This window comes from Sinocyclocheilus grahami, unplaced genomic scaffold (genome assembly GCF_001515645.1).
Source record: "Sinocyclocheilus grahami isolate Dianchi unplaced genomic scaffold, SAMN03320097.WGS_v1.1 scaffold297.1, whole genome shotgun sequence".
Taxonomy (NCBI): domain Eukaryota; kingdom Metazoa; phylum Chordata; class Actinopteri; order Cypriniformes; family Cyprinidae; genus Sinocyclocheilus; species Sinocyclocheilus grahami.
Window position 1 is genome coordinate 790,410 of NW_015505476.1, and position 27,170 is coordinate 817,579.

Here is a 27,170-nt window from a genome sequence, read left to right on the forward strand (position 1 = left end):
TTAGACTTTTGTGGTGAGTGGAGCTTGTGTGTAGCTAAAGCCAGGTATGTGTTTGATTGATTAATTGTTTGTTCTTTAATGTAAAAATCTGTTACTTGACAAATGCCAACAGAATGATTTTTCCTTTCTTGCATGTTCTACAGTTGTGTTAGTAAGAACAGCTGCATTTGTACTTGTACTTGCATTTGTATTTGCACAATACTTGATTGTGATTGGTGAATCGCTGCATTTAGTGGTCAGATATTTCTGAATAAATGACAATTGTCACAGGGCTGCAACCAGTGTTTCCTATATAGCTGTCCTTGTATCCTCTCCATCGTCTGTATAAGTAAACTAGTAAACTAATTTCAACACAAATCAATATTTCACGCTCATGTATTATTTATTTGGCACTAAGAGGGACAAAGTACATTCAGCCAGTGATTATCACAGAATATCACCACTTCAGTGGGAAACAAGTCCCCTTTGCTTTGAAGAAGATGGACATACTGTAAATGTGGCGGTCATATCTTAACATTTCAGGTTTCTAACATCAGAAATCCAGGGTTTTCGGAGTGAGAGTTTTTCAGTTGTCGATAATGAACTTTCTTGGACTAAGGAGGAAGTTTTGAGATCTAGGGTGCAGTATGTTTTCATAGTAAAATCATTTTATCTCAAAAGATCAAGGAACATTTGATTCCTTTTGATGTGACCTCATTTAAAGATGTATTTCTAGCTTGTTTGTGAGATTGTAAGTTTAAATGCTAGCCTGAGGTTTCTTGTTGCTGCATGAGGCGTTGCTAATGAACATTTGTTAAACCAGTGGGAAAAAAGGATTGGGAAGACGGACTTCTGCCAATGTCCAAGACAGTAGATGAGCCATCACTTTACTATAAACAGCATGGATCCATAAAATATTCTCATAAAATGGTTATATGATCAGAGTGGCAATCATTACTTTAATTAAAAAGAGCTCTTTTTAAAGAATATGGTTGCATGCACATAATGTAATATAGCTTATTTATCAAAGTAATAGATTAAGTTATTCTTTTTCTTTATGTGTAGGCTATTGGTTATTCAAATTGAAAATATTTTGAATATTAAAATTATTTAAATTCATGAAAATAAGTTGGACTGTGCGTTAAACCCGTGCTTATGAATTATTAAGTAGAAAGCCTCAGGTAAGCGTCATTCAGCACGCATAGCTCCGCCCTCCAACGCAGGCATTGGCTGCCTCTTTTAAATATTCACAGCAGGGGCTTGTAATTGGATGGATTCTTACACAGCTGATTTCATAAAGCAAATTCTTGGGAAGTTGTGTAAAATCACTAAGAGACATACTCAAGGTCCACAGGGAATCTCTTAATCTATGAGGAGGGAAGTCATTTATGAGAGGCGCTGGACTTTCATAAGTAAGTACCGGTGCTTTTATGTTTGCCGCAGCGTCTTTGAAGTTAAAGCGGCTCCTTTGATCTGATCTTTCACTGCGCATCTAATGAAATGTTCTCAGCCGATCAGATGAGACGAGACAACTGTATTGATAAATAGTCGGGAGATCATAAGAGAATGCTCGGCTTCAGGTCCATTTGCGCTTTCATATTTTTCTTTATTTGCTTCACTTGTTCTGCTCATCGGATTTTAAGACTTTTTAAACAAACACGAAACATCACAATAATGTTTTTCATTTGTTTCCAGCATAGTTTAATGAATTGCATGCCTGCTTTAATAATAATGATGATGATAATAATACTAACAATATCATCATTATCATCACTATTATTATTATTATCAATAACAATTCGTATTAGTAGTAGTAGGTGGAGTACTATTATTACTATCCGTTTATTTTCAGATCTATTTCATTATTTTTGTTAACCATATTTTGAAACTTTTTTCTTACTTTTAAAGATGAGAAGCTGTATGTTTTCTCTAAGTTTACTTTAAAGCAGTGTCTTGTTGTAAGACGAGAGATGCTTGAGGGACTGGCTGTGCTGGTGTTTGTCGCAGTCCGATCAGAGACCAGAAATGCATGAGTACACACTCAAGATGAGAGTAAATATTACTTACAAGGTGAAGGTCACAGAGAGTTTATGGTTTAGTATTAAACATTGTGAATATATATGCTATTGTTTATGTATATGAAATTACAAACTTTGATTTAATAGTTTTAACATACGGGGAGAAATGTTCATATGAGATCATAATGCATATCATCTAACATCTCTGTTGTAACTGCAGTAAGTGTGTTGTATGATGATAGCTGCAGTGAGATGAAGCTGATCGCATCAATTCTAGCTGCTGCAAGGACAGATTCACCTCTTCTTGTGGTTCCTCTGCCTGTCTGTGTCTGGATTTATGACCCCATAGCAGTGAAGACTTTTTAGTTTGGAACACGTCCAGCTCTCACCTCATCCGAAAAGCTTTTACATCATCATATTACGATGACAGATGACAGTACATACGGTACTCTCCGAGCACTGGTGCTCCACTGCCCTTATCCAGCCATTTGGAATGTTAAAGCTATAAACACTAAATGAATTACAATAAAATGACATGTTTACTCTGCTTTTACTGTTTTTGCTGTTTTGAGTTATTAATATGAAAGGGGTAATGTTAGTAATATAGGACAGGATAGAACAAACTGACAACCTCTGCTTAGGCCTTTAATCAGTCTGGCTATGTACATTCTGTCAACAACACTCAAATTATCACTCTGCTCAAACCTTTGGTCCAGTATATGACTAATACAATGCTTATTTGAGTGCTTTGATTACACTTTCATCTCAAACAGCGGAGCATATATTAAGACAACCTTAATCTAAATTAATTACATGGCTTTGATGTTAGAGTTCAATGGGTTGATTAGTGGAGCAGAGACATGCATATTCCTGAAATTGTTGCTGCAAACACATACACTCATCTATCTCCACTTTGTGTTTCACACCAGCGTGTCATCTCTCTTACTTTGCAACATACTGCACATATGGCTTTGTTGGCTTTCCCCTACATTCTAAACTGAGAAAGAAAATTATATATATATATATATTAGTGTCTACACCGAGGCATAGTAATGTTCTGTTTAATATAAGCACTGCAATTTTGTTGTCTGCCACTTTAAATGCTCAAGCTCTTTAAATGTAGACACTGATTAACTGTCGATGTTTCATCGTTCATCAGCTAGAACAATTTTTTTTAAAGTGATTCCAATGATATCATTCCTCTGTGCCATTATTGTTATAGTTCTGGTTGGACTGGTTGCAGATAATTACCAGTACCTTCTCTTTTTTTATTATTGTCATTATTTACTCACCCTCATGTCATTTCAAACCTGACATTCTACGTAGAACACCAAAGAAGATCTTTAGCAGAATGTCCCAGCTGTTCTCTTCCATACATTGAAAATGAATGGGGACCCAGACGATCAAGCTCCCAAAAGCCCCATAAAAGTAGCCCATACAAATAATCCTCTGACATACGATATTTTTGTGTAAGGAACAGACTTAAAATTAAGCTGCATATCAACTTGAAAATCTTGCTCCTTTACCACTTTCATTGTAAGGCAAGGCAAGGCAAGGCAAGTTTATTTGTATAGCACATTTCATACACAATGGTAATTCAAAGTGCTTTACATAAAATAAAATAAAAACAATAATCACAACAATAAAACAAGGAATTTAAAAACTTTGAAAATTATTATTAAAAAAATTGATTTAAGAGATTTAAAATGAATTTAAGAAAACGATTATACATATAATATATTGCAATCAGTTCGGACATCGCACAGTGCTCATTCAATAAATGCACAGCTAAACAGATGAGTTTTGAGTCTGCATTTAAATGTGACTATATTGTATGGATATTCCCATTAAGTTATGGAAACGTTATTTCTGAATGTTCTCTAAAAAATGAAATTGTGCAAACAAACATTATAGGAATGTTGCTTTTGAATGTTCTCTAAACCTCTTAGACGAATGTCCATCTAAAATCTTACAGAAAAGCATTCCATAAATGATGTAGAATGTTTTTGTTCTAACTGTTTGAGAACATTATTAAAAAGACCCAAACATTTGAATGAACATTCTAATAACAACTGGAAAAATGTTTGCTCTTAAGTTTGAGATAACCCTTCCAGAACATTCTGAGAATGTGAATAACTATTTTTTTGTTCCACTAAAAAGATATGTGGGTTTGTAAATTAAGGCAGAATTTTTACTTTTGGGTTACTGTTAGGACTAAGGCATTGTTGTCTATGGCTGTGCCTGCATTTACTTATGTTCACATGTAGATAGACAGATAGATGGATGGATGGCTGAATGGATATATCATAAATGGGCAAGTGAGTTCTACATTCTCTTAACAAATTTGATTTAATGATAGATAGATAGACAGACAGACCGTCAGATACTTAAATGGATATATTGACGGCCAGACAGATATATTGATAGAAATATCATGTCCTCATACTCTTTGTCACTTATGGATTTTGCCGTCTTAAATGTCTGTCTCATGTGCAGTGAAACGGCTTCTACTCTCAGAGCTTAATTTGGTCCATTCTGACCTGTCACATGTCTGCAGTCTCTGTATTTATGTCTCTGTGCTGTGAGTGTAATGCTGGGAAGGTAATTGCCTCTTAACACTGTAGAAAGCAATTCAGTCTCCTAAAACTCAATGAAAGTGGAATATCTCGATTGTATGGCTCAGTTCAGGATGTTTTACAGTTCCTCTCACTTCAGTGAGTCATAATCTCCTTGAAAGCATTTTTTCACAGATCGGGAGGTGTGCATGACTATGATCTTGTCTTGAGTTTTTTTTTCTTTAAAAACTTGATGAATTTCACAGGTGACAATGTCAGCTTGGATATTACTGCTCACTGTGGGTGTGTCTGCCCTGGGACTGTCCTGGGGTCAGCGAACTGAACCCATGTTTGCCTCAGTAACTCAGAATGTTTTCCCACCGGACTATGAGAATAACCCTACGCAGCTCAACTATGGCGTGGCTGTCACTGACGTGGATGGAGACGGAGATCTGGAGATGTTTGTGACAGGGTGAGTGTACTAGTCTTCAGATCACATGCACTGTTTTCAGCAGAATAATGAAGTGAAGCATTTATGACATTTTGTTTCTCTAGAGAAAATACTTTTATCAGTGTCTAGAAGTTATATGGTGCTTTTGTTTGATTGAGCTTACATTTTTGCGATATTGACACAGATATTTTACATTTTAATATTAAATAGGCCTATTTATTATCCTTATAGTATTAAATTTTTTTTTATATGAAAGGTTTTATTGCAGAACAAGGTGTATAAATTAAGGATTTTAAGCTGTGGCCCTTTTTCTTGATTTGTTTGAATTATGTAACTTAATATATAGCTCTACCTTTTTTCTTCTTAGCTACAATGGCCCAAATCTGGTGTTGAAGTATGACAAGTTTAAGAAGAAGCTTGTTAACATTGCGGTTGACAACCGCAGTTCTCCATATTATGCACTCAGAGATCGACAGGGCAATGCCATCGGAGTGACAGCATGTGACATAGATGGTGATGGCAGAGAGGAAATTTACGTCCTTAACACTAATAACGCCTTCTCAGGTATGAAACACATTCATAAATGAGGCTTTGAAGGAAATGTTACAGTAAATGGATGTTAGTTTCATGTAAATTGTTCATGTCGTTTCATGCAGGGAGAGCAACGTACACTGACAAGCTCTTTAAGTTTCGTAATGGGCGGTTTGAGGATCTACTGAACGATGACATAAATGAACATAGAGACGTTGCCAATCGCGTAGCTGGCCGGTCAGTCGCATGTGTGGACAGAAAGGTAACACCTCTACTAAGTTTGCTTCAAATGAATGCTTTTGGGAAAGCTCAGTGGCAGAAACATTTTCCTCACTAAAACCAACCAGGTGGAAAAAGGAATAATTTGCATGTTTCCCGCACTCATTTTAAGGTCAATCATTTCCAAGTATGGATCAAATTATATGGGAAGTGTTTTCTTCTCCATTTAAAAGCTGATAAGCTCAATTATTTTTCTACCTCTGCATTTTTTCCTTTACATTTGCTTTTAGTATTGTACCTGTGGTCCATTTTTAGATGGGAAACCACAGCTGTTGTGAATGTTCTCTGCTAACATGGAACATTCTTAGAACTTTGGCTCTTAAATGTGGGGTATGTATTTTTTCAAAAACGCTTTAGAAAACTGAGTTGGGCCGAGTACCAAAACAAACTTGTAGCCAATCAGCAGTAAGGGGCGTCTATTCATGATGCGGAGGAGAGAGCGCTTAGTGCACAGGACGGACATTAGCCGAGCCAAGTGACAGAAAGATAGAGATGGCGGAAAAAAAAACAAAAGGGGAAAACGTCTGCGGAACAAAAGAAGGCTTACGATAAGGCAAGAAGCAGGACCCGTGTAAATATCGGATCAGCTTTCCAGTGCTGAAGAGAACTCAAGGAGCGAAAGGCCTGCGATCGGACTCCGAGGTTGCTTTGATTCTTCTCGATAGGTGAGTAACACCGTGTCTCGCGCCGTGCCGCAACAGCTGGACCCGACAAAGCGACCGTTGAAAATCATTTGAAATTTGTGTCAATACGTCATAAATAGAACACAGCAGCAGCAGTTTTCTGTCTGGGATTTGTCGTGTCGCGCCGCGCCGCATCCAGTGTAGACAGCATCACTGATTATAATGAGTTCTATATTATTTTGTCACGCCCGGTGTAGACACGGTATAACATTGGTTTTGCTTTGTTTCACAGAACTAATCCTTGCCTGGGTTGCGTACGTATGTGTGGGGCGGAGCTATCAAAATAGGGGCGAGACACTTTTGGGGTAGGGGCGTGTTTGTTTTGGTGATTTGAAATATCAACATTGGCTACCAGAAATCACTTACCCCACCTTTAAAGTTATGAACAAACATTTTTTCCAGTAATGCTAATAGAACATTCGTTCAAAGTTATCTGGTCTTTAATAATCTTCTTAAAACATTAGCACAAAAAAGTTTGGGCCTATACATCATTCATGGAATGTTTTCTTTTTAAAACATTTGAGTTTAGTTATTTTTCAATATTACTACTTGTTTCAGAAGGTTCAGAGCACATTCAAAAGTAACGTTCCCATAATGTTTGCAAAATGATGAAATGATTCCCTTAACATTCATATAACCAAGAAAATAAGTTTTTAAAACATTGAAAAAAACATTTAGAATGTTTAGAGAACATTCAAAAATAGTGTTTTCGTAACTTAATGGGAATGTTAGCATAACGTTCTTAGAACATGCAGTATGTTTCGGGTTATTCTCAGCTCTAAAATATTGCACAGACTAGAAATTGCTCTTCTTGAGTGCAGTCTGTATAAAATGATGTTTAGAAATGCTCATCCAGTATTAATGAATGACTGAAAATCATGGAAATTTCTTACTCAAAGCATTTGGGAAGACTGTTAGAGATAAATGTGAATAGTAAGTTGTTTTTCTACCTCTGCATTTTTTCCTTTACATTTGCTTTTAGTATTGTACCTGTGGTCCATTTTTAGATGGGAAACCACAGCTGTTGTGAATGTTCTCTGCTAACATGGAACATTCTTAGAACTTTGGCTCTTAAATGTGGGGTATGTATTTTTTCAAAAACGCTTTAGAAAACTGAGTTGGGCCGAGTACCAAAACAAACTTGTAGCCAATCAGCAGTAAGGGGCGTCTATTCATGATGCGGAGGAGAGAGCGCTTAGTGCACAGGACGGACATTAGCCGAGCCAAGTGACAGAAAGATAGAGATGGCGGAAAAAAAAACAAAAGGGGAAAACGTCTGCGGAACAAAAGAAGGCTTACGATAAGGCAAGAAGCAGGACCCGTGTAAATATCGGATCAGCTTTCCAGTGCTGAAGAGAACTCAAGGAGCGAAAGGCCTGCGATCGGACTCCGAGGTTGCTTTGATTCTTCTCGATAGGTGAGTAACACCGTGTCTCGCGCCGTGCCGCAACAGCTGGACCCGACAAAGCGACCGTTGAAAATCATTTGAAATTTGTGTCAATACGTCATAAATAGAACACAGCAGCAGCAGTTTTCTGTCTGGGATTTGTCGTGTCGCGCCGCGCCGCATCCAGTGTAGACAGCATCACTGATTATAATGAGTTCTATATTATTTTGTCACGCCCGGTGTAGACACGGTATAACATTGGTTTTGCTTTGTTTCACAGAACTAATCCTTGCCTGGGTTGCGTACGTATGTGTGGGGCGGAGCTATCAAAATAGGGGCGAGACACTTTTGGGGTAGGGGCGTGTTTGTTTTGGTGATTTGAAATATCAACATTGGCTACCAGAAATCACTTACCCCACCTTTAAAGTTATGAACAAACATTTTTTCCAGTAATGCTAATAGAACATTCGTTCAAAGTTATCTGGTCTTTAATAATCTTCTTAAAACATTAGCACAAAAAAGTTTGGGCCTATACATCATTCATGGAATGTTTTCTTTTTAAAACATTTGAGTTTAGTTATTTTTCAATATTACTACTTGTTTCAGAAGGTTCAGAGCACATTCAAAAGTAACGTTCCCATAATGTTTGCAAAATGATGAAATGATTCCCTTAACATTCATATAACCAAGAAAATAAGTTTTTAAAACATTGAAAAAAACATTTAGAATGTTTAGAGAACATTCAAAAATAGTGTTTTCGTAACTTAATGGGAATGTTAGCATAACGTTCTTAGAACATGCAGTATGTTTCGGGTTATTCTCAGCTCTAAAATATTGCACAGACTAGAAATTGCTCTTCTTGAGTGCAGTCTGTATAAAATGATGTTTAGAAATGCTCATCCAGTATTAATGAATGACTGAAAATCATGGAAATTTCTTACTCAAAGCATTTGGGAAGACTGTTAGAGATAAATGTGAATAGTAAGTTGCAGCCTGAGGTATGTATTGATCATCAACAGAATTGCAGAACATCAGCATGTGGAATCTGAGGGAAAGTGAGTTCTTGAGGGTGTTGAGTGACTGTTCACATCTCGCTACTGTCTGATTGTTTCAGCCTGATAGACTCTAAATCCTCTGCGGCCATCATTTGCTGCCCGCCATTACCATTGAGTCCTGCCCCCCTCAGCCAACCAATATGATTGTTCATTTCCAGTGTTCTGCAGTGTTTGTCTCTGACATTGAATCATGTGCTGTGATAATTAGAAAACACAAGGCCTCATTTGTTTCTTTTTGTAAGGAGACGTAATAGGTGGGAAGTGCCGCCTTCATTTGTCTCACTGCATGTAGGTTATCAGAGTTTCCACCGTCTGACCATGCTTCACTGGTACCTATAATCCCAGATGGCATGATGAATGGCCAAACATGTCAATGATTTGTATTTAGCCCAAAACACAATAAGCTGAACAGCATATTCCTGCAATTACTTCTAGACTGCATGCTGTTGTGTGGAGCAGTCAGCAGTGAAGGATGCTCAGTAATCCTGGGGAAGAGCTGCAAGGGATTGAAATGGATTTTTTCCACGCAAAGTCATTTGACTGGGCTGATGATAGTGAGATGGTGCTGCTTAAAAGTCCTTTATCAATGATTTTATGATTTAAATGATTTAGGACTATGCTTATAATAGGTTTGGAGAGAATCAAAACAAAATGTGTTTGGTCTTCTTAGAGTTCAGTTGGGAACCAAAAAAATCACCCTGCCATTTGATACTTTGTCGATCCACAAATAAACTTTCACAAGTTGAAATGAACTGCTGATGCAGATTGTTGAGTTTGCCTAATTTATTTCTAACTACAGTCATACAAGGTCACAGAAATATTAAGATCCAGAAATCTGGGTTAAATATTTATTCATATAATTTAGTGCTGTCAAACGATTAATTGCGATTAATCGTATCCAATATAAACATTTAAGTTTACATAATATATGTACAGGTGCATCTCAATAAATTAGAATGTCACGGAAAAGTTATTTTATTTCAGTAATTCAACTCAAATTGTGAAACTTAATTAATCGCGATTAATCGTTTCACAGCACTAATAAAATTACATTCATTGTATTATATTTATATTACTGTATCTTCATTGTCGATTCATTCAAGGCAACACTAAATAATTGTGATTTTACAAAAAGTAACTAGTAATTTACCAATGGTGCCATGCTCTTTAATCGAATAGTTCACCCAAAAATTAACATTTGCTAAAAATGTACTCACCCTCAGGGCAAGTTGTAGATGAGTATATTTCCTCATTGGAAAAGATTTGAAGAAATTCAGCATGACATCACTTGCTCACAATGAATCCTGTGTATTTAAGACATTTATAATTTCAAACCGTTGCCCCCTGCTAATATACAACTAATATGTCACTTTCTCCAGTGAAAAAGTCATCACGTCTGAATCAGAAGAGAAATACGCACAGATCAAGCACCGTTTACAAGCAAAAACAATCCAAAACAGTTCTGAACAAATATTTTGGTGGATTTTGATGTGAGAAGACAACAGAAGACAACTTTTTCACTGGAGAAAACATTATCATGGATTATAGACCTGTATTTTGGCCAGAGGCAATGGTTTAACACTGTAATGCCTTATGGATTTGTTTCTTACAAATGTACATATTTTTGCTTCACAAGATGTTAACTGATGGACTGGAATGGTGTGGATTACTTTTCTATTATTTAGATTTTTTCATCAGCTGTTTGGACTCTCATTCTGATGGCACCCATTCACTGCAGAGGATCCATTGGTGAGGAAGTGATGTTAAATTTCTCAAAATCTCTTCCTATAAAGAATCAAACTCAACAATACTAGTGAACTTTTTGCTATTCACTTTTAATGGGAACCTCAAATAATGGAGTTTCCCCAATGAGTAATAATTGTTTTATATAAATGATTTAATACAATATTTGTATTAAATAATACAGTTAAACAGTCTTAAAACATATACGGTTCCGTTCCCTACTCAGGGAACCATGGTTACATAAGTAACCTGAGACGTTTTCTCTGGGAAGTTGTGAGAACTGTGTACATTGACTTTTTAAGTCTAAAAATGAGTGACAGCAGCTGCCACAGTTGTAAAATGACCCCTGTATATTGTATATTCCCTTCAGCTTCAGAGACATTGATATTCAAATGCAATGTGTAGTTTTTCTCTCCTTGAACCAAAGCATTGTCATTTGTCACTTCAAAGTGGACAGGAAGACACATGGGCCTGTTTCTGTAAGAGATGGATTGATCCTCACATTCACCCATCTTCATGGGTTAGTGATTACCTGCATTATGTGCTTATTGCAGCTTTCCCTCCCAAGTGCAGTTTATTTATTTATTTTAGTTGTGCACAAATGACTAAATACTGACTAACAACTAAATATTGTTAATAATGTTGTGTGGTAATATTTGCTTAATAATAATAATAATATTATTATTATTATTTTTTTTTTATGTTCAGGTGGGCTGTACATTTTACACCAACATTTCAACACATAATTTTCAACCCAAAAAATGTTTGCAGGAAACTAGAGTTGGTACAAAATATGCTTTGAAAGTATTAGTTTCGCATACTTTGCTGGCCCTTGTTACTGGCAACATTTCTGTAAATCTAATTCTTTATTGATAAACAGAGCATGAAAAACATGGAAATCATGACATTAAAACCTAAGCTGCTAATACATTATGGGGTAGCATCTGTTTTAACTCCATTATGCTTTAATCTGTATTTTCTGACCTGAAGTGGCAGTTATGTAGAAACCAGAGAGCGTTTGACATTTTCATTGTTGTGCCTCATTAGGATTCTGGTCACGAGCTGCTGATATTTATATACTTATGTATATATTTCTTTATTTCACCATTTCCACGCTGTTGGATCGTGGGTGTCTTTATTGAAACTGTGTGCGTAAGTTCATTTGCTTGGCTACTTCACTGACTTCATGTCCACAGGGAATCTTTCTGATAATGGGGTGTGAAATTAATATCCAAGGGGAGGCAGCTGAAATATGTGTGTGGTGTGTGAGAGTATGTGTGCGTGTGTATGCAACTGTATGTGGATGACTGTCTCAACTTATTTATCTTATGTTATATGAAGATCACATACATGTTTTTTTTTGCTATGTTTTACAAATCTTTACTGTGAGAAAATGAGTTAGAGTATATTAGATTTTCCACAAATTACACGCCACTGCAACTAACGATTTTGCCCCTAATTGAGTTTTATTCTTTATGGCCCCTAATAAGGTTAGTGTACTTGTTTACTAAGGAGACAGCAGTGTCAGTGAAGAAGAGCATTTTTGAGACAAAATATGTGGTGTGTAATGTTTGTAAATCACAATAAAACAAAGTGCCACCTATGAACAAAATAATTTGTATTTCAATGTCAATCAAGTTGCAATTTTGTGACTCGAGCTGTAAATTTATGCAAAAAGTATGAAAATATTATTTAATACTTTGTGTAGTATTACCATTCTTACCAGTCTTAACCATTCTGCAACAACATAAAACATTATAATAATTTAATGGGTAACACTTTACAATAAGGTTCATTAGTTAAATTTCAACAACGTTTTATTTGATTTATGTTATACATGCAGTTTTATTTTATTTATTCACTTCACATTTCATATTTCACATTTTATTTACATTATTCACCAATTATTGCATGTACAAATGGCACAAAACATGGAATGGTTTCAACTACAGTATGTTTTATTTCATTTATATTATAAATGCATATTATCAAATATTTTTTATTTATTTTATTCACATATTTCATATTTCTTTCATATTGTTTACATTATTCACATATTATCACATGTTCAAATGACACAAAACATGGAATGGTTAATTTTTTTATTTTTTTTATTTTGTAGGTCAGAATTTCATTTTTTTTTACATTTTTTTATTTATTATTATTATTATTATTATTTTTAAGTTGATCCCTCCTCCAGATTTCTGTTCAAATGTCTTGCATGCTCATATTTAGCATTAAGAAAAGGCTGGTCCTGTTGGGCTTTAAGAAATAAAAGCACAATTTTCTTTAAAGCTGCTTCGAAACATTGTTCACTGTGAAAAGCGCTTTACAATATAAAGAATTACTTGCTGCTGTGATTCAACTAGAGGTCAGAGCTGTAGAATAGTGATTGCCGGGTAAGATGTGTGGATGTAAAGCTGGTTAAATGCACATGTTCACACTCCCTGTAATGTGATTATGGGCAGTCAGAGTCTGTGTCAGCAAAAGCAGCAGAGAGCCGCTGCTGGGGAAATGAGCTGGAAAGCCACTAACGATTTCTTCTGTGCGTTTGGTGATGATGGCCGTCTCTGCTGTGTGTTACAGGGGGACGGGGGGTCGTGGTCGGTCCCATCCTCAGCCAGACCCTACCTGATATTTTCTGTGACAATGAGTACAGCCCTAACTTCCTGTTTCGCAACAACGGAGACGGTACATTTACAGATGTGGCAGCACAAGTGGGTAAGCAAGAGCTGGCGCCTTTCTTTTTTCTGCTGATTTTATTTTTGAAAGGTGAGTTTGTTAGCCTTTCACAGCAAACATGCAATGAGATATTTGTATTTGTTGTCGCAGGGGTTGATGACCCGATGCAGCATGGCCGTGGAGTGGCGTTAGCAGATTTTAATCGGGATGGGAAGACTGACATTGTCTATGGAAACTGGAATGGGCCGCATCGTCTGTTCCTACAACTCAGCAATAATCGCAAGCAAAGGTTTAAGGTGCAGGTTTTAAAATCACTATTTTCATATTCTTTTAGCTGTAATAGAAGCAAAAAGGGTTTACTGCAGTGCTTGCCAGGCCAGAAACTGTAACACAGTTACTTAGCTGCCTTCAAAACACTGGTGGAAATGCAAATCTAGTTTTTTTTTGTTTTTTTTTATTAGATGTGACTATACTGAATGGTAGGTTTCATCTTTGTTATGTTGAACAAAACATGATCCCTACATTTTGATCTGTATAATTAAATCCTTCTGAGAGAAGACAGAGGATAAAATAATACCATCTGCTGTCTGATTAGAGTATTCAATTATTCTCTAATCATTGTTCTATTGTTTGCGCAGCGACCTGGCTCTCGTTTTATCTGGTAAAGCACAGTGATTGTAATTAGTCACAGTAAGATCGAAGAACCTCTTTATTTTTCTGAGACTTACACAGGAAGTTTTATAAACCTGCTGATAGCTTGACTGAATCAAGTCTGAATGTTTGAGAAATGTTTATTTTTTTATTTTTCGCATAACCTACTTTTCAAAAGTTTGGGGGTCAGTATTGATTTTCTTTTTAAAGAAATTAATACATTATTTCAGAAAGGATGCGCTAATTTGATGGCGATGAAGACTTTTATATATTTTTTTACAAATTATTTCTATTTCAAATAAATGGTGTTCTGTTGAAATTTAAATTTATGAAAGTATCCTGAAAAAAGTATGTCATGGTTTTTCACAAAAAGTAGCGTAACTGTTTTCAATGTTGTTTTATTGTATTTTAATTAATTAAATGCAGCTTGGAAAAAAAAAAAATGAACAGACCCTAAACAGTGTAGTACTGTATGTGGCTGATATTTGTTAACTTCTTTATGGTACAGTAAAATAAAACAATATAAGCTACAAGAGGCTGTGCATTATAGTGATTTTATCACAACTTTTATAAAACAGTGGCAAAATCTATGTTATGGCAGACATATAACAAAGAATTTATATAGCTTAGATTACATTTGAACTTTGAATAATTTGATGAAAATTCTTTGTTCATAATGAAATTTGAAATGTCTTGTAATATCAGATATTGTTGGCAAACCTAAGAACATTGTGATTTCTTTTGAAACTCTAGATGAGACGCATATGAGATCACTTGGGTATTTTTCTCAAGATAAAACTATAATAAATCTTAAAGAACCTCTATCAGCTCTCTTTAAGCACATTGTTGTCTAGGAGAAAGATTGTGCATTTTTTGTCCTGTGGGGCCAATCAGAATTTGTAAGTCTGCTAATCTTGAACTAATGGTTTAATTAGGCTATGTAAGCAAGCCTGTCCTTAAATAAATAATAATAATTAAAGAAGTAATGAACACAAAATATTATCTATTTATTTTAGTCATGAACCTTTGGATCTGTATCACCCGAGTATGTCAGGTAATTGTGTTTGGTATGGATGGATCGGCGCTGTGTGTGTAGGTCTTTCTCAGCTTTAGCTTGATCCCAGTGTTAGCGGCAGTGATTGGCTTCTTTAGCACAGAGATAAATGTCAGCAGGAAGCTGTTTTATGGGGGTCAATTGTTGGGTTAATGTCTCATGGGATACCTTACAGAAGGATTTGTGCATCAGCGTAGGACATTGTGACCTTTGCCATGTATAATTGCATTGTGATTAAGATGCTCTGTTATACCGTGTGTTAATTAAACTTTGGCTGAACAAGCACACCAGCTATAGTGGAAGATCATGTGTGAGTCATAATAAGTTTATCTATCTATCTATCTATCTATCTATCTATCTATCTATCTATCTATCTATCTATCTATCTATCTATCTATCTATCTATCTATCTATCTATCTATCTAGCTATCGTTCTATAATTCTATCTATCTATCTATCTATCTATCTATCTATCTATCTATCTATCTATCTATCTATCTATCTATCTATCTATCTATCTATCTATCTATCTATCTATCTATCTATCTATCTATCTATCTATCTATCTATCGTTCGTTCGTTTGTTCGTTCTGTCTATACACTCGTCTTTCCATCTACTGTATCTGAGATCTATCTGAGATGCTCAGTATTGTCTCATGCTCAGCTGTACCTCCTCTGCTGGTTCCTGTCCAGAGATGGCCATCACCTCTCCTTCAACCAGACAGCAGAAGGTCACTTCATGGGCTTTCACCTGCAGGCTTTATGAGCCCTATAATTAAAATTGGGGTTAATACTTGAGAGAGTGCCGGCATGCTCAATAACTCTTCCATGACTCGTTGCTGCACTATTGAAGCACGACGATAGCAGTTACTTTTTTCTGCTCCCACTGAAGTTTTTAGACTGTGATTTACCTGCAGCTTAGATCTTTATGTCATAGATATCATACATTTGACTCTCCAAATCTTGAAGCTGATGCTCTCCTGTCAGCGAAGGAAAAAATACTTTCCCGTCCCAGTTTAATCTGTAGAAACAACTGTATTATAAGGAAGACGTTCTTCAGGGGATTTTCCCAAGTGTAAAGTGTGTCAACACTGTGGTGTTTAAAATTTTGATGTGCTGATATTCTCTGTACCAGGACATCGCCACACAGAAGTTTTCCATGCCATCTCCTGTTCGTACTGTCATCGCAGCTGACTTTGATAATGACAATGAACTGGAGGTTTTTTTCAACAACATTGCCTACAGAGGACCATCAGCCAACAGACTGTTCAGGTGTGTACTCTACTGATATGCATAAGCTACATCTTAGAGTGGTGCAGAACACATAAAGGAGATATTTAGCAGGATGTTCACACTGATTTTTCTTTTTTTTTATAGTATTTAATAATATTTTGCTTTTATTTTTATTTATATAATAATAATTGCTTTTAGCATACTTTATTTAAATTTTAGTCATTTTGTTTTGTGCTATTTTAATTTGTATTTTTTTGTAATATTTCTATTTAGCTTGAACTGATTTTCATTTCCATTTTAGTTTTATAAATTATTTGCATTTAGCTAATTTTATACAATTAGTTCATTTATAATTTTCATTTACGTTTTTTTAAAAGTCTAATATTCATATTTTATTTTATTTTATTTCAGCTTTAATTTTAATGACGTAAACAATTCTTATAGTTTTAGTTACCAATAAAAACTGCTGGTCACTATTCCCTTCCATTGTATGGAAAAGAACAACAACTTTCTGATAAAACTTTTGTCCCATAAAAGATATCAGTAGGATATAAACAAATAAATTTTTTTTTTAAATGATAACAATTAAAAAATGAATGTAACAATGAATGTACAGTAACCTGTCTTGGATATTTGTATATATTTATACAATTGCTTACTTGATCAAAATGACATGTATTATCATTATGTAACAGAGATATTTCTTTAAAATTTACATTGTAAGGTAGGAAATAATTATGGAAACTCTCTCTCTATTTTGGGGATTTGATGGTAAGCCCAGGCGGCACGACAAGCCAGCAAGTCCAACTGCCAGACCACAAACAAACCCAGTCCAACCACAACTCTATCTGATGGGAAATTCCCCCAACATCTGACCTCACCCGTTACACGATGGCTTTCTAATGAGGAGACTGGATGTAGCATTAAACCGAACATTGTTTCAAATTAGTTTCTAATCCCATACTCAAACAGTCTGGACCTCGGTTCTCAGAAAGCAAAGATTTAAGCTTTTAATATAAAGAAACCTTTTAGTTAGCATTATTAGTCATCAAAATATAAAGTATGATCTTCCAGCCCTAGAAATGTTTTAACTGAATCAATATTGCGGGGGTTTCATGAGCCCGTAAATTAATATCTCCTTTGAGACATGTTGTATAACATGCAGCTGACAAGGTACATTTGTCTTTGACTGTTCCTTTGTGTGGAGCTCTCTCAAGCCAAAAGGCAAAGAGAGTAAGTAATTAATCTTTACCATGGCAGAGTTTCTCGGAGAGAACACGGAGATCCACAGATCGAGGAGCTGAACGTCGGGGAGGCCGCCGAACCAGAGGGACGGGGAACCGGTATGAAGGATTTGGCTGCTTCATTCCATTAAAATAGGACTGTTTATTTTGTAGAGTTTTACAAATGGTAAATTAAGATTTTCCCCTTAAAATAACTTGAAAATGAACCAAAGCTTTTAATTTATTATTATTATTTATTTATTTTTTTTAGTTATGAAGGACTATCAATGTTCTCAACTTCATATTGTTTCAAAACATTTATCATGTAAACGCTAAAACGCAAATCAGCATATTAGAATGATTTCTGAAGGATCATGTGACACTGAAGACTGGAGTAATGGATGCTGAATCAAAAATTAAAGCTTTACCATCACAGAAATAAATTACATTTTGAAAATATAATAAAACAGTTGTTTTAAATTGTAATAATATTCACTGTATTGTTTTATGCATTTTTTTTCTTTCAAAAACATTTAAAAAACTTACTGACTTCAAACTTTTAGTGTAACTACAGTATTGGACAGTAGTGTATGTTAATTGGGCACACATATAATGGAGAAATTATCATCTAGGTGTACTAGATCAGTGGTTCCCAACCCTGGTCCTGGAGGCACCCCAACACTGCACATTTTGCATGTCTCCTTTCTCTGATACACCAATTTCAGGTCTTGAAATCTCTACTAATGAGCTGATGACCTGAATCAGGTGTTTAATTAAGGAGACATGCAAAACGTGCAGTGTTGGGGTGCCTCCAGGACCAGGGTTGGGAACCATTGTACTAGATGAACAAACAACTAAACTGTGCAGTGATGGGATGATTGAGTTTATCTACAAACTTTAATCCTAGTTGTCTCCTCTCTACCACTAGATGGCATTATAAATCCAAGCTTGTTTGTAACTGTATCGTGGCTCATTTACTGACATTTAGAATCGAGTGCAGTCACCACTCAATCTGAATTATCATCATCATCATTAGAAAGCCACTGTATTAATGTAGAACTGGTCTAAAGTTAAATGTTTTTTTTTTTTTTTTGGTATTAATGTTGAGAACCAGAAACAACAATTGTTACAGCTGTGTCTGAGTAGAATGACCTGTATTTCAGGAGCAGCTGTGATTGATTTTGATGGAGATGGACAGCTGGATCTTCTGGTGACGCATGGGGAAAGTGCAGCTCAACCCATCTCGGTGTATCGAGTCACTCAGGTGAGGACGTGTTTTAGACCTGTCAACCACTTTTAGGCAAAATACTAAAGGTTTCATGGAGAAATAAGTTACACATGGTTTTAGTATCAACTTCATCTCAAATGTTTTTAGTTTTTTCCCCCCTGCAATTCCTTAAGAGAAGTAAAAATGCGGTATTCACAAATGATACAACTGTATAACACGGTCATTTGTAACTTGAATGCGTGCTGCTTCCGGTGTCATTCACTTCCAGTTATTTTACCTGTACAAAAACAGTAATTTATGCTGCTTATACTACTAACTGGAATTATATATTATTATAATTTATTATCATAATCATAAACACACTGGTTTGTAGAGAAAATAGTTTTAATATTAATAAAACCATTTATATTAAGTTAATACTTAACTTTGATGTTTTTCTAGTTATTACTAATGGCAGCTTAATAAATCGGAAGTCTCAAACAAAATAGTACCTCCAGGTTGCAAGGATTATTAGAAATAAAACAAAAACATATAGAAATACAGTGAATGTGGATAGCATATATCAGATAATATGGTTTAGGAAGAATTTGAAGAGTTATTTTCAAAATCGCATACATCTGGCGAATTATCTTGGAATTATTTCGCAGTGGTAAAAATCTCCATTTGCTCTCCTTTTAATCTCATTGCTGTCTAGAAGAAAATTTATTAATTAATAGATCTAATTTGCAATTTTTAGGCATGCATCATGATAGCTTAGAAACAGTAGGGTGACCATGCTTACTCTTTTCCCAGAATTCAAAAATTTTTTTGAAAAAAAAGGTTTTTGCTTCATTTTCCTATCGACGTGCTCTCTGCAGTCTTCATATATTATATGTACACATAATTGCATTGCTTTGACAGTTTTCTGTAGATCCCACCTTCTCACACACCACTATGGGTTGATTATGTACAATGCCTGAACACAACTGGTCGAACTACTTTTCAGTCATTACCTTCATCAAAGTATGAAAACAAAGCCGAAAACCAGACATTGCAGGCAATTCCAGACCAGGGCATAAACAAAAAGAGGATGTATGGTCATCCTAAAAAGAGTATTTTGCATTTCTAGTTAAAGTTTATCAACTGAAAGTACTGTTCTGAGTTATTAGTTGTTGGTTTCTCATTACAGGGCTCATCTAATAAATGGCTGCGTGTGATTCCACGCACACAGTTTGGGGCTTTTGCGCGTGGGGCAAAGGTGATAGTCTACACCAAGCGAAATGGCCCTCACACACGCATTATAGATGGAGGATCAGGGTATTTGTGCGAAATGGAGCCAGTGGCTCACTTTGGGCTCGGTATGTATTTCTTTCCCACTCTCTTTCCCTATATAGAAATACAGTGAATGTGGATAGGATATATCAGATAATATGGTTTAGGAAGAATTTGAAGAGTTATTTTCAAAATCGCATACATCTGCCGAATTATCTTGGAATTATTTCGCAGTGGTAAAAATCTCCATTTGCTCTCCTTTTAATCTCATTGCTGTCTAGAAGAAAATTAATTAATTAATAGATCTAATTTGCAATTTTTAGGCATGCATCATGATAGCTTAGAAACAGTAGGGTGACCATGCTTACTCTTTTCCCAGAATTCAAAAATTTTTTTGAAAAAAAAGGTTTTTGCTTCATTTTCCTATCGACGTGCTCTCTGCAGTCTTCATATATTATATGTACACATAATTGCATTGCTTTGACAGTTTTCTGTAGATCCCACCTTCTCACACACCACTATGGGTTGATTATGTACAATGCCTGAACACAACTGGTCGAACTACTTTTCAGTCATTACCTTCATCAAAGTATGAAAACAAAGCCGAAAACCAGACATTGCAGGCAATTCCAGACCAGGGCATAAACAAAAAGAGGATGTATGGTCATCCTAAAAAGAGTATTTTGCATTTCTAGTTAAAGTTTATCAACTGAAAGTACTGTTCTGAGTTATTAGTTGTTGGTTTCTCATTACAGGGCTCATCTAATAAATGGCTGCGTGTGATTCCACGCACACAGTTTGGGGCTTTTGCGCGTGGGGCAAAGGTGATAGTCTACACCAAGCGAAACGGCCCTCACATGCGCATTATAGATGGAGGATCAGGGTACTTGTGCGAGATGGAGCCAGTGGCTCACTTTGGACTCGGTATGTATTTCTTTCCCACTCTCTTTCCCTAAAAAGCCTGCCTAAAAAAATCTTTGCGGGAAAATCACATTAAGAAAGGAACAGCTATGAAATTGACCAGACCTGTAAAATATCTATTTCATAAGTGCATCCACCGTCTCGGAAATGTTCGGGGTCGCCGAGCAGCAGGAAAACAAACGTTCGCTCTGCTGACTCATTACAGAGAAACAATTATGATGTAACTCCAGGTAATGTTCAGCGGGGGGCTTCGGGTCTCAGTAACATAATCCTCCGCGTGGAGGCCGGCTCCTTGAATATCCTCACAGAATGAAGGTCCGGAGAGAAGCCTGCAGGTGCAGCAGCCGGTGGCAGCAGACCGGGACCTTTTCCCCACGGCTCGGCCGTGTTACAGATGCTTGGAGGCACATGGCTTCATCTGGGAGCTATCGGACAGATTTGTGGCAGGAATAGGCTGCCAGCTGGAAGCTCAGATTGTTCTGAATGTGCTGTGAAAAACAAAACGATAGCCATCAGTGGTCACTGGATCACCCTGAGGGCTCATAAATATGTGCGTACGTGTTCAGGCCTCTCATCGATGTTTCTTTCAGTAAGAGTGTTTGCAAATTGATGTAAAATATCTGCTTTACAAAATAAATCCATATCAGATTATGGTATCAATTTTTTTATTTTTTTTTAAACACATTTTAACACATTTTATCTCACAATTGCAGCTTTATTTCTTGAAATGGTGACTTTGTCTCAAAATACTGTATGACATAATATCTAACAACGGCACCTTATATCTCACAAGTGCATCTTTATTTCTCACAGTTGTGACTGTACATTTCACATTTGTGAGTTTATATCTTATAATGTGACTTTAGTTTTTAATAAAGTTCTCAGTTATGTTTCAGATTAAACTGGATTTTACAAATTTGCTTAGTGACCTAATTAGTTTAAATAGAGCAGAATCTTAATTCTTAAAAATTCAGACTTTCAGAAAAATCTGAAACTTTTCAAATTCATTTTTTAGAAGAGTTTAGAATTTTTTGATTTCTTTAACAAATACATACCATGGTAAATAAAAAAAATAAATTAAATTTAATTAAAAAATTTATCATGAAAAAAACATTTTTTAAAATATATTTTTAGACTAAAGTAATTAATTAAGATTATTAGATATTTCATATTTTTTTTATTTCTCAGACAAAAAAGGTGCTTCATAAAATATGGAATTTTTTAAAAATTAGATTTTTTTTTTCCATTTTGAATTTTTAGATTTTTCAGAATAAAATACCTTTATACACCTCAACAGAAAAAATAATAAAACATTTTATTCATTAAATTTTTTTATTTATTATTATTATTATTTTGATTTCTCAGACAAAGAAAAATACATGTGATGGTAAAATCTAAAAAAACACAACTATATATTAAATATAATATATAAAAAAAATGTGTTAGTGTACCATGGTAATTTTTGTTAGTGAATATTATCAGGATTACATGCAGTTACCTAAACCCTGCAATCAACAATAATTTTTCACATGCTGAATTTGAAGATTGCCTTTGTTAAATAAAAACCCGACAGATGCTCAGTTGTCCTCTCCAACTAAACTGCGTCTTTCAGTAACTGCTGGTGAAATGTCATGCTTTTTGTCTCGCGAGGCACCTGAGCCAGCCTTGGTCCTGCCAGGAGCCCTGTGGATCTGTTTACCTAAGAAATGTTGCTTTAATTAAGAACTGGGAAGGCAGTCAGCTTCTCTCCTGCTTGACTAAAGGCTATAATGGAAAGAAAGTCTAGCGCCCACCCTGTCCCTCCTCATTTTAACTCCTTTGAAGTTCTGCCTTCCTCCTCCACCACATTAATTTCCAATGGATGATCTCTCCGTTCATGATCACTACGACAGTCTCCTCTAATGGCCGTGTTAATTACTGTCCCCGCCGTCTGTGAGAAAGTGTCTCTGACAATCATATTGAAGGTAGTAAATGGATGCTTCTGTAAACCTTCTTAAATGAAGTGCTTTCCAACCACCGTGCCATTTATATGGCTCCTTATTTCAGCCACCGAACAACAGACAGATTTCATCGGTCTGGCATATGAGAACCTCATTGCTTTAATGCCTCAGTGACTGCTATGCCAGAAACTCTCTGGCCTGTGAACCCCACACACCGGCAGTCATGAGAAACCGGTTCTGCTGACATCAAATGAGACGTGTTCAGGCCTCGCTGCTCACGACGCTGCCCACAGCTGAGACTGAACGCATTCTTGTGCATTTGTTTAAGAGTCTACGTGGTCTGTGCCAAACCAGAGCCTATTCCAAACTGGCTTTTGCCGAGAATCTTCTTGGGAGGGCCCTCTCTCCAGAATGGTATTTTTCCATGGAGAGCTGTACATTAAGAAAATAAATCATTCATTATGTCTCCTAAGCCTGAGGGGAAGTTATAAAGACAGACTGTTCGTGAATTACTGAAAGGATTGCTGCTTTGCCGCCCTGACAGGGAAAGATGTGGCCACCAGTGTGGAAGTGTTCTGGCCAGATGGACGTTCTGTGGCGAGAGCTCTGGAGCCCAGCGAGATGAACAAAGTGATGGAGATCTATTACCCTGAGAATGAGGAAGAGGTGACCCAAGTGGTGGAGATCGAGGTACATACCCTTCCTGTCAAACTCACGTGTTCTTCTTTATTTGAGGGGTTTAATTGTTGTACAAATGCTCTTTCTTTTCAAAGTGTGGACCAGGATTTGAGGTCAATGAAAATGGCCGTTGCACTGGTAAGTTTATTTGAGCGACATGACCTTTAACATCCCATAGGCCTAAATCCCATAAACATATGCACACACACACACACACACACCACAGGCTGGTCCCCACAATGTCAAAAATGTCAGGTTTTACTATCCTTGTGAGGACATTTGGTCCCCACAATGTAGCATAAACACACACACACACACACACACACATACACTACTGTCCAATACTGTAGTTACAATAAAAATAAATATTTATAACAAATTCATATGACTTCTCATATGTAGATTTGTATATAAATAACAAATACTTAACATATATATATATATATATATATATGTATGTACATATATATGTGTGTAGTTAAATATAAATAAATAAATAAAATAAATGATAAAAATTATATATGAATATTACTATATAAATAATATATAAATTAGTGCTGTCAAATGATTAATCACGATTAATCGCATCCAAAATAAAAATTTTTGTTTACATAATACATGAGTGTGTACTGTGTATATTTATTATGTATATGTAAATACAAACACATGCATGTATATATTTAAGAAAAATATGTTGTTTATATATTAAATATATTTATATATAATAAAAAAATAATAATTTAAATATATAAATGTATATACATGTAAACATTTTCAAAATATATACTGTATGTGTGTGTATTTATGTATACATAATAAATAAACACAGTACATATACATATATTATGTAAACAAAAATAATAATAATTAATCGCGATTAATTGTTTGACAGCACTAATATAAATATATGAATAATACTATGATCTGTTATACCCAGTATTACTGTGAGCAGTAGACTGTGCACATGCTCAGGACATATATAAGTTGTTGGCTCTTAGGGACATAAGTTTGAGTCCGGCCTGGATTATAGTGTGTCCCATCTACAGTATAGTCTCATGCAAGAATGAAAGCAAAAAAAATCCTAAAATAAAATAAATGCATTGGGTCATTACTTTGGCGACATGCTAATGGAAAACTGTGAGTCAAGTGATTTACATATGAAGCCCTGTTTGATAACGTGGTGCAAAGCAGTCCAAATCAGTCACTCATGAGGTTCCAATTCAGTTAGGATTTTGCCTTAATAGGAATCTTCCTATATAGGCAGTAGACAGCATGGCAACTCAGCAGGTTTTGGAACAGAAGCTGTGTCAGTCATCATGAGTTTGGGGTAGTAGGAGCGACTTCTTTGTTCCATGCACACATACAGTATAAAGATATCTAAAAGTATTCACTCTCACAAAAAAATGTGGTTGTCACTTCTGAAACTTCGCATATTTATTCCACTCCTCTTCATTTTCTAGACCAAGACGAGTGCACACAGTTTCCGTCTGTCTGTCCCTCTGAGCGACCTGTCTGCACCAACACCTACGGGAGCTTCAAGTGCCGTGCAAACAAGAGGTGTAACCAGGGATACGAGCCTAATGACGAAGGGACAGCATGTGTAGGTGAGTTGAGACTAAAGCCAGATGATTAGAGTGGATTGATGCAATAAGGAGCCCCTGAGAAAAGCTGTTTGCCCTCATTTCACACAGGTAGAGTTTCACTTTTGAGCTTTGGGGCAATAATGTCTCAAACTGTGCTCAGATTTGCAAAGATACCAAAGTTTGCAAAGTCAGAAATTTAAATATGAACCCAAACATTTCTCACTTCCAAGACCAAATTATGCAAATTAATTAAAGGTGGGGGAAGTGATTTCTGGTAGCCAATGTTGACATTTGAAATCACCAAAACAAACACGCCCCTACCCCAAAAGAGTCTCGCCCCTATTTTGATAGCTCCGCCCCACACATATTTACGCAACCCAGGCAACGATTAGTTCTGTGAAACAAAGCAAAACCAGTGTTACACCGTGTCTACACCGGACGCGAGTGGCGCGGTGCGACAAAATACTATGGAACTCATTATAATCAGTGATGCTGTCTACACCATAGATATATATACATATGTATGGTCACCACTGGATGCGACGCGACATGACAAATCCTGACAGAAAACTGCTGCTGCGTTCTGTTCATGATGTATTGACACACATTTCAAATGATATTCAACGTTCGCTTTGTCGCGTCCAGTGTACTAGACAGACTTTAGCTGTTGCGGCACAGACACAGTGTTACTCACCTATCGAGAAGAAACAAAGCAACCTCGGCGTCTGATCGCAGGCCTTCCGCTCCTTGAGTTCTCGCCAGCGCTGGAAATCTGATCTGATATTTACACAGGTCCTACTTCTTGCCTTATTGCCTTAAGCCTTCTTTTGTTCCGCAGACATTTTCCTCTTTTGTTTTTTATCCGCCATCTCTATCTTTCTGTCGCTTGGCTCGTTAATGTGAGCACTGAACGCTCTCTCCTCCACATCCTGAGTAGACATGCCCCTTACTGTTGATAGGCTACAAATTTGTTTTGCTAGTCGGCCCGAATCAGTTTTCTAAAGCGCTTTTGAAAAATCGCTTACCCCACCTTTAACTGTATATTCTGATTTTACATAAACTATTTTCTAATATCTTTCTATTTTAATTTCTCCCAATTAACTTTTGAAATTTGTGAATACACTGTAAAAAAAAAAACTTTAATGTAGGATTTTTCAGAAACAATTTTCACTTAGAATTCACTAATAATAACATAAATAGTAACACACTGAATTATATGTGAAATGTTGAAGTTATTTTTATTTAATCATTCAACAGTAGGTTTACTCGTATGCTTGTGTACTACAGTAGTTTTCATTTGAGTCTTGGTTGTTGCTTTAGGAAGTTGTTATTTATTTGTTTGTTTGTTTGCTATGATCATGACCACGAGATCTCAAAAATGTGTCAGAACTGTGCTCAGATCTGCAAAGGTACCAATGTTTGCAAGTCAGAAATTTCATTATGAACTCAAACATTTGTCGCTTCCAAGACTAAATGCAAAGTTAGTTTACAACTCTATATTCTTATTTAACATCAACTATTGATGTAATATCATTCTGTTTTCATTTCTCCCAATGATTGCTTAAAGTAGAATTAAGATGCATTTGAAACCGTTTTCATTCAGAAATGAATAGAAAAATTCAAAATTACAAAGAAAAGGCAAGCAACTAATTGAATTAGACAACATTTTTTAAAGTAGATTGTTTTTTGGGTAAAAGATGCTTCAATAATCTTTATTTACAATGTCAAATAAAAACTTTTTTTTACAGTGTAGTTTGCTTCTCTTTCCTTTATCTCTGCAGCCCAGGTGGCTTATTTTGGAGGAAACAGATCCTCAGCCTTCAAGCTCTTGGCTTCCCATCTTTGGCCTCTCGTACTAACTCTTCTCGCTGTCTTTACTGCTTGCTTGGAGGCATGAAGGGCAGTGCCTCCCCTCTCCTGACATCTCTTCCACCCTGCTTGGTCTCCGATTCTCTGCTTTCCTTTCATTTTCGCACTGAGGTGTTTGGGAGTCAGCTGTAAAATGAACTCTCCATGGACCTATTGCTCTTGCAATGTCGTCACTA

At 36.0% G+C, this 27,170-nt stretch overlaps 1 protein-coding gene across 1 annotated transcript; it reads left to right on the forward strand.

The window, feature by feature from the left end:
- Positions 1 to 1,321: 1,321 nt before the first annotated feature.
- Positions 1,322 to 27,170, forward strand: crtac1b (cartilage acidic protein 1b). The gene is made up of 14 exons (XM_016293041.1): positions 1,322 to 1,391; positions 4,819 to 5,024; positions 5,371 to 5,567; positions 5,660 to 5,812; positions 13,268 to 13,402; positions 13,514 to 13,659; positions 16,204 to 16,340; positions 17,562 to 17,644; positions 18,688 to 18,788; positions 19,921 to 20,089; positions 23,409 to 23,554; positions 23,638 to 23,680; positions 25,003 to 25,146; positions 26,907 to 27,170. Exons 2-14 carry the CDS (start codon positions 4,825 to 4,827, stop codon positions 27,020 to 27,022), a joined length of 1,770 nt encoding a protein of 589 aa, XP_016148527.1. The 5' UTR covers positions 1,322 to 1,391; positions 4,819 to 4,824; the 3' UTR covers positions 27,023 to 27,170.